Here is a 9,184-nt window from a genome sequence, read left to right as displayed (position 1 = left end):
ATGAGTTTACCGTTACATACTGTACTTACGTTAACTATATCCCTCGTCTCCCAGATGGTTGGCACAAACTTTATCCCATTTCCTATATTTTGTGCATTACATAGTATATACTAGTCCTTGCCCGTTCTAAGATAGGTGCTCCGAATTATGTGCAGTTTGGGTTATGGGGTGTGCACAGTATACGAGGGATTGAATGTAGTGTGGAGTCTCAGAAGTAATGTTGGAGAACTTTGAACTGTGATGTCAGTTATCACTCCAAATTTGGGCACTGTTTCAGCATGCGGCTGTTACCATGGCGGCAATGCATGCGCAGTGATGTCAGTTATCTCCACAGGGTTCCCACGGTCATGAAATTCCTGGAAATACTTTGAAATTAGAAAAAAGAATTCCAGTACTGGAAAGGTTTTGGAATTTATCAAGGGTCCTGGAAGTTCCTGGAAAAAATAGCTATGCATTGTCTTTGGTTATTGATTTTGTTAATACCTCTGAAATTACCAGGGGCCAAATTGTCAAATATTAGAGGCAGAAATTGTGAAAATAGACGAAATTGGGTTAAATATTCTGGAAATAGTTTTGGAAAAGGTTTGGAAATTAATTGGTAAAAATGTGTGGGAACCCTGTCTCCAAATCTGTTGTGTAACTATCAGTAGTGTCCGCATGCGTGTATATCAGACAGACATCGGATAGACAGACATTCGGACTTCGGTCGTTTATTAGTAGGATAGTATACAGTTTCTTTTTGCATCAGTCTGTTAGCAATTTGTCATAGCAGTCTAGTTGTCCTTGCTCCAAAATCCATAGTGCTTTATTAGTCACTGCTAGATGATTGATAGCTGGGTTACTCATGGTGAGGTAGCTCATAGATATATTAGGTCCTCCTTGTAACAACGCTCTCAGTCAGCACTCAGCAGTGATCTCACAGTGAAGGACACCTCATTTCAGAACTCTCCACATTATGTGTGTGGTAGGAGTACATTGTGTGTGCGCATAGATTTGATGGTATTCCATGTGGGAAACCAAACATCTACCACTCATCCGAGGGTGACTTGGCAAAGGGCTACACAGGGCTTCTCTGCTACATTCATAAATAGGCTACATACATACTTTTTCTCTCCCATTGAGAGAAACCACACCCAGTGTGAAATGAGCGGTGCCTTTTATGATGACTTCATTTCATTAAACGTCGCGCAAAGCATGGCCAATGCCCAGCTTTGCGGGATGGACATACGGAAGGAAATACAGTACATACACACAAAGCTAGGTGTAGGAGCAGCTAGCACCGCTCAAACATGACCTGAACATGCACTCAATGTAACTCCCTGAAATTGAACGTGAGTCGATGTATCGCTCAACCAAAGGGGAATCTTGTCCATTAGGCTTCTGGGCATCAGACAGCACTACTACTCTGCTACACATCAGTGTACTGTAATTGCGAGAGCAATACTGTAGCATTAAAATGAGACATGCCTAGTCGTTTATAGTACTTAGTTGTACTCTGGTATCGCAAACCGAAAATAACAGATCTACAAGCTCACAACATGTTGTGAGCTTGGGTGAGTGTTTCTAAAGTGGCTTCCATTCTGATCACATAGTAGGCGGTAGAGTGACAATAACAACTGAAGATATGCAATTTAAGCACTGCATTTCTGTTGATTTCATCAATTTCATCACTCTCTTCCCACCCTGGACCACTCAGTATAATTTGCAATTCAAGTAGTTTTTCTTTTTAAATCAAGATGAAGATGCACTTATTTCTTTTTATTTTCTCTCAAAGGCCAGAGCCAGATATATGAATTCAGAGATCAAAGAAGATTATTCTGCTGTCAGTCTACAATTTTCAAAGACAATGTGCTCTGGATACACTAATGCAAACTCCCTCTAGCACTTGCTTTACACAATCTGAATTAAAAAAAAAAAAAAAATACCATGCTTGAAAATGACACACAAAACCAATCACAGAAATTGGAAATCATTAATACCGGTCAATGATGTCCACTGTACAGACAGAAGACTCATCTCAGCAAACACAAGGTCTACTCCATTACGACTCCCACTGTTTTAATCCATTGCGACAAGGAATGCAATATTTTATGCTTTAACTACTAAAAAATAGCAGCTATACAAGCTCACAGGGTGGCACCGAGTGCCGCGCTGTGAGGTTGTAGATCTGCTATTTTTGAAAAATCGTGAAAAGTTGTGCAAGTCTTTGTGGATTTTGACCCGATTCTATAAGTGTCTTCTAAATCCTTCAAAGGTTTTTTTGAAAAACGCATGTTTCTATGTCAGTGGTGCTCAAACTTTTTCATGGCAAGCACCCCCAAAATGATATGTATTTGGCCACGGACCCCCATCTCAAAATATACAGTTCCAAGCAGGGACCCCCAGAAGCAAAATCTGAGTACAAGTGTTCGCTCTAAAAATACATATATTCAAAGATTTACAAAAAAAAAAAAAAAATAGCAGATCTACAAGCTCGCAGCGCGGCTATCTGCTATTTTTCAATAGCTAAAGTATAAAATAATTCCCGGTCTTAATAGGCATCCATTACATTTCCTGTCCAGTCCTACTTACCAGATTCAAGGTTTCCTGGTGGAGCCGACCCTCCCCCTCTCTCAGTGTCTTTTATATGGCAGAGATGTAGCCGCCAGTGGCCTTGCACCAATGCACCTGTCTGTCTCGCCAACTTCCCCCTGGACACATTATGGCATCAGAGGCTTGGCTCCTGCTACACAGACAGGCCAGTACTTTCCAGATGTACTGGGCTGAGACCTCACTTTATACCCACTGATAGGGTTGAACTGGAGAGCAGCCACCCCTTGGTTGGGTTGAAACCAAGGCCATGGTAGAGCACTGAAAGATTATTCATAGCATGTAGTACATCTACAGTGCTACATACAGTGCTGCTAGTTATTAGTAACTTGTGGTAAAAATGTGTCATCTGAATTGCATTTTTTAAGGTTGATTCCCATTACCATATTTTGTTGAATAGGAAGGCCAATATGCCAGTATCAAACCAATTTCTTTTTTTAGATAGATGGTCTGAAACATGCCCATGGATGCCATGAAATCAAGGAAGAAAACCCCGTCCAGTTTGGACATTCCCATGCAAAGAGAGATCGAATTGAATGAAAGCTGTTTAAAGTACTGTACCATAAAACGCCTGAACAATTAGCATAACAACAGTGCAGCAAACAATAAATCCGCTTTTCATGCATTTCTGCTTGAGACATGAAAGCACATCATTAAATGTGCTGCACTGTGAGTTCATCGTTCTTTCTTACAATAATCCCTGTGCAGTCATGCACTTTTGTGTCTTCTCTGCCTCCTTGTTCTTTAGATTTACTCAGTGGTGGAAAAAGTAAATGTATGAATCAAAAGTAACTAGTATAACGAAAGTTTTCAAATATTTGTAGTGGGTTGAAATTATATTTGCCTCTGAGATGTAGTGGAGTAGATGTAAAATACAAATACCTCAAAATTGTACTTTAGTACTGTGTACTTAATTAAATGTAAGTAAATGTACTTAGTTACTTCACACCACTGGTCTTGTACAGGTGTAGTCTGCAACTGTTGTGTGCTGACATTTCTGTTGTGGCAGACCCAGCTGAGCCTCCGTCTCTCACCACTGTGCCCGTGCCCTTGTATCACACTGAAACATGACTCAGTAGTCCAGTGTGTCTCAAAAAGTGGTATATGCGGAGGTAAATGATGCATTTATATCCAAAACCCTTTACATATAGTCAGGGGATATCTTAAAATGTCCTGGAATAAATTCCTTACCAAAAAATCAAACCTCGGTTCGAAGTGAAGCGGTGAATCTTAGTATAGAATTGTCTGGAGAGCCGGTATGATATTGTGCCTTTGCTTTTGCTCTTATGCGGCTATTTGTCATTGCTGCAATAGGTGAGACCTATTGCAAGACAGATAAAACCTGAAGGCCAAATTATCATGTGAAGCTTGACCAATCCTCAAAGTATCCATTCATCTGACCGGGAGGGACACCGCACACATATTCTGGACGTACAGGACAGATAAACCTATTCATTCTGAACTGAAATGGCCATATATGGACATGGGACAGACATTTTGCTTTTTGAAAAAGCCTATTCATTCTGGACTGATATTTTGCACGTACGGGACAGGAAAAACCTGTTCATTCTGGCCTGGAGTGACCATATATGGACATGAGGTGACATACATTGTGTTTTTGAAAAAGCCTGTTCATTCTGGCCTGAGATCACCATATATGGTAATTAAACGGACATTCTGTTTTTGAAAAAGCCTGTTCCTTCTGGACTAAAATGACCATATATGGGCGTGATACACACAAAGCCACTCATTGGAAGCGGTTTTCACCGCTTCAAAAATGTCTTCACCAATGTGTTTATAAAGGTGTCTAGAAACACATCTCACAAAGACTCACTGAAATTCAGTTTCCCTAGGAGAATCTGTGATAGCTGCTGAAAGTTGGGGTCCCATTAACTTACACACTATTACTATTACTATACTATTACTATACAGGAAAAAACACACCAAAATAAATATGCTTTAAGTTGCATGATGTGAGGGGTCAAACATTTGTTTTTCATGAAAAACATTCCTTGGGCTAAAAACATCTCCCACAAAACTGTAAACAGTGATGACTCATCACTAAACCTTAGTTTTGTGGGAAACATTGACAAACCTTGCAAACCTACTGAACTGTAAAAAGAAACCTGATATGCACATTATTGGAACATACAGTGACTGAAATGTTGTTATATGGTCAAAAGATTAAAAGATTAAAATACGTCTGCTCAAGAGATGGCAACTCTTTCACTTCTTTCGTTTCTTTGTAATGAAGTGGTTTTCTCTTGCAGTTTTCTAAGCAAAATGTTCAGGAATTCAGGAACTTGGATTCAGAAATCATAGAAAGGAGGTAGCCTGAAGCAAAAAGGTTTGAGAACCACTAAGTCATTCTGCAATGGCAGGCAGCCAGCCAAAAGAACTTGACTATCCAGTAAATGTTCTGAGGATTCTATTCTATTGTTTACTATTGCATTCTTTGAGGAAGTACATCCACCCACTTTCTTTTCATCTTATATACATTTATAATGGAAGTCAGTGGCGGTCGGATCAGGCCGAAACCTGGATGATGAGTCATATATCATACATCACGTCAGTACCCGTTGTCAGAGTACTTGAGGCCAGTCTATGACTTCCGTCAAGTAATAGTACTGATGTCATAAACTATGACATCAGTCAGCTATCAGTCAGTTATGTCTATATTTGGGCATATACTGTAGAGACCCAGAGATACACAGACAGACAAACGGTACACTCAAGCTAAACATTACGTTGATTTCTCAAACAACTAAATGAATTGCTATGACATGATGCCATTTGGTCACAGCTGGTGACATCACACTACACCATGTCACCTTTCAATTTATTATAAGAAGAGGAGACAGGATACCAGGACTGCTTTGCTTTGTGGAATTAGTTAGTGATTAGATGCACTGCAGAACATAGCCAGCCAAGCAATCGTCCAGAGTTGATTTTGTGTCCTGACAACAAGGTGTGTTTGTTCTTTTGGTACTACAGATCAGGCAGAGTAATGACGTATGAGATGTCTAGCTCACCACTGTCCAAGAAACGTCATGTGTCAGGAACAGGGCCAGCGGCCATGGAATGTGAGGTTGAGATCGATGAAGGCCTGTACTCCAGACAACTTTACGTGCTGGGCCATGATGCTATGAAGCGCATGCAGAACTCCACTGTCCTCATCTCTGGCATGAGAGGGCTTGGAGTGGAGATCGCCAAGAATGTCATCCTGGGAGGGGTCAAATCTGTCACTGTGCACGACCAGGGTGTTGCAGAGTGGAGAGACCTCTCCTCGCAGTTCTACCTGCGGGAAGAGGACCTGGGTAGAAACAGGGCAGAGGAGAGTCAGCCTCGTCTGGCTGAGCTCAACAGCTATGTCCCCGTGGCAGCCTACACCGGAGCACTCACAGAGGACTACCTGACTCAATTCCAGGTGGTAGTGTTGACTAACTCCCCTCTGGTGGAGCAGCAGCATGTGGGTGAACTCTGCCACGGCAGAGGAATCAAGCTGGTCATCGCAGACACACGGGGTCTGTTTGGCCAGTTGTTCTGCGACTTTGGTGAGGAGATGGTGGTGTATGACACCAACGGAGAGCAGCCTTTGAGCGCCATGATCGCCATGATCACTAAAGATACTGCTGGTGTTGTGACATGTCTGGATGAAATCCGTCATGGGTTTGAGAGTGGGGACTACGTCACCTTCACCGAGGTTCAGGGTATGATGGAGCTTAACAGCTGTCAGCCTGTTGAAATCAAGGTCCTGGGTCCTTACACTTTCAGTATCTGCGACACAACTGGCTTTTCGGATTACGTGAGAGGGGGAATTGTCTCACAGGTCAAGATGCCCAAAACATTTGCTTTCAAGTCCTTCTCGTCGTCCATGTTTGAGCCAGAGTTCATAATGACAGACTTTGCTAAGTTTGATCGTCCAGGACAGCTGCACGTGGCCTTCCAGGCTCTCCACACCTTCCAGAAGAAGAACGGTCGCCTTCCTAAACCCTGGAACCAGGCTGACGGTGTTGAGCTAGTGACATTGGCCAAGAACGTGAACTCTGCCCAGATGGGGTCAGCTAAAATGGAGCAGCTGGATGAAGCTCTCATCAGGAAAATGGCCTTTGTCTCTGCCGGCGACCTGGCACCTGTCAACGCCTTCATTGGTGGACTGGCTGCACAGGAAGTGATGAAGGCGTGCACAGGAAAGTTTATGCCAATTATGCAGTGGCTGTACTTTGATGCCTTGGAGTGCCTGCCTGAAGAAGAATATTGTGTGCTCCCAGAGGAGGATTGCGCTCCCAGGAACTGTCGATATGATGGCCAGATTGCAGTGTTTGGCACCAAGCTGCAGGATGCACTTGCCAAACAGCGCTATTTCCTGGTTGGGGCTGGTGCCATTGGCTGCGAGCTGATGAAGAACTTTGCCATGATGGGACTGGCCAGTGGGGATGGTGAAGTCATTGTGACAGACATGGACACTATAGAGAAATCCAACCTCAACAGACAGTTCCTCTTCAGACCCTGGGATGTTACAAAAATGAAGAGTGAGATAGCGGCAGTAGCAGTAAAGCAGATAAACCCGTCCATGAAAATCACAGGTCACCAGAACAGGGTGGGCCTTGACACGGAGAGTATATACAATGATGACTTCTTTGAGAGCCTTGATGGCGTGGCAAACGCGTTGGACAACCTCGACGCACGTAGATATATGGACCTCCGATGTGTGCGCTACCGCAAGCCCCTGCTGGAGTCTGGCACTCTGGGCACAAAGGGCAATGTTCAGGTGGTCATCCCCTTCCTCACAGAATCCTACAGCTCCAGCCAAGACCCTCCAGAGAACACCATCCCCCAATGCACCCTCAAGAGTTTCCCCAATTCTATTGAACACACACTACAGTGGGCCTGTGATGAGTTTGGGGGACTGTTCAAGCAGCAACCAGAAAATGCCTTTCAATACTTAACAGATCCCAAGTTCATGGAGTCCACTCTTAAACTACCTGGAGCTCAGCCTTTGATGATGCTGGAAGGTGTGTATAAGAGCCTGGTCACAGACTGCCCCAAAAGCTGGGCCAGCTGTGTAGCCTGGGCACGCAATCACTGGCAGTGCCTATACAGCACCAACATCCGCCAGCTACTACAGAACCATCCCCCAGATCAGCTCTCCAGCTCTGGTCTACCCTTCTGGTCTGGCCCAAAGAGATGTCCCCATCCCCTAGACTTCAGCACTAACAATGACCTGCATATGGACTTTATAATGGCAGCAGCCAACCTATTCGCCCAGGCATATGGTCTACCTGGCAGCACTGACCGTGCAGCAGTTGCCAAGATCCTTCAGGACTCGGTCAGCATGCCCGCCGATGTTTCCGTGCTGCATAGCTCTAATGACTCTGTTGACGACACCCGACTGGAGGAGCTTCTGACTCTTCTCCCAACCCCAGACTCTTGCTCCCAATTCAGACTCAACCCCATTGACTTTGAAAAGGATGATGACACCAACTTCCACATGGACTTTATTGTGGCGGCATCCAACCTGAGAGCAGAGAACTACGAAATTCCCCCTGCTGACAGACACAAGAGCAAACTGATTGCTGGCAAGATCATCCCTGCCATCGCCACCACCACCGCCTCGGTGGTAGGCCTGGTGTGTCTGGAGCTCATTAAACTTGTGCAGGGACACAAGAAGCTGGAGTCCTACAAGAATGGCTTCATGAACCTTGCACTCCCTTTTTTCGCCTTCTCCGAGCCCATCACTGCTTCCAGCCATAAGTACTATGAGATTGACTGGACATTGTGGGATCGATTTGAGGTCAAGGGAATACAGCCCAGCGGTGAAGAGATGACACTCAAACAGTTCCTTGACTATTTCAAAAATGAGCACAAGTTGGAGATCACCATGCTTTCTCAGGGATTGTCCTTGCTCTACTCCTTCTTCATGGCTAATGCCAAACTCCAAGAGAGACTGGACCTGCCCATGACTGAGATTGTGGCTAGGGTGTCCAATAAGCAGTTGGGTGAGCACACGAAGGCCCTGGTGTTTGAGCTGTGCTGCAACGACCTCTCAGATGAAGACGTGGACGTGCCCTACGTCAGATACACGCTCCACTGAGCTGCAACTGGAATCTGCACACATGGGAGAAGCCCTTATTAGACCCTGTCTTTTTTCTTGTTTTTTAAATAATTTATGGGATCCTCATAGGAACTTTCTTTCTTTCTTCCTCCGAATGTTAACATGAATATTTTAGCGAAGATAATGTGTAAATAAAAAAAAAAAAAAAAATACACTGATACTGCTGTCAAGTGAAAATATGAAGTAATGCTGCAGCATCACTATAGGAAACTATAGTCACTTAAAAAAGAATCCTGGCCTGGGCTGTGGTCCAGCGGTCCAAGTACCTAGGCTGAAGTGTACATCGTGAGTTCGACTCCCGCTCCCGACGATCTTTGCTGCATGTCTTTCCCCATCTCTCTCTATCCATGTTTCCTGTCTGTCTCTACTGTAACCTATAAATAAAGGCCAGAAAAAGCCCCCCAAAAATCTATGAGCTAAATATGGTGAGCTAGCTTTGAAAGCGTCATGAAGTTGCATGGAATTAAACTTTTATTGGTA

General features: G+C 44.0%; 1 protein-coding gene across 1 annotated transcript; it reads left to right on the top strand.

Moving 5' to 3' along the window:
* Positions 1-5,596: 5,596 nt before the first annotated feature.
* Positions 5,597-8,683, top strand: LOC308302945 (ubiquitin-like modifier-activating enzyme 1; the record flags this gene model as incomplete). Its single annotated transcript, XM_080747264.1, has 1 exon — positions 5,597-8,683. One exon carries the CDS (start codon positions 5,597-5,599, stop codon positions 8,681-8,683), a length of 3,087 nt encoding a protein of 1,028 aa, XP_080603390.1.
* Positions 8,684-9,184: the final 501 nt, after the last annotated feature.

The sequence above is a fragment of the Nannobrachium achirus genome (genome assembly GCF_963921795.1).
Source record: "Nannobrachium achirus genome assembly, chromosome: 18".
Taxonomy (NCBI): Eukaryota; Metazoa; Chordata; class Actinopteri; order Myctophiformes; family Myctophidae; genus Nannobrachium; species Nannobrachium achirus.
The sequence above is the reverse complement of the archived record's forward strand: the minus strand, read 5'-3'. Positions and strand labels throughout refer to the sequence as shown.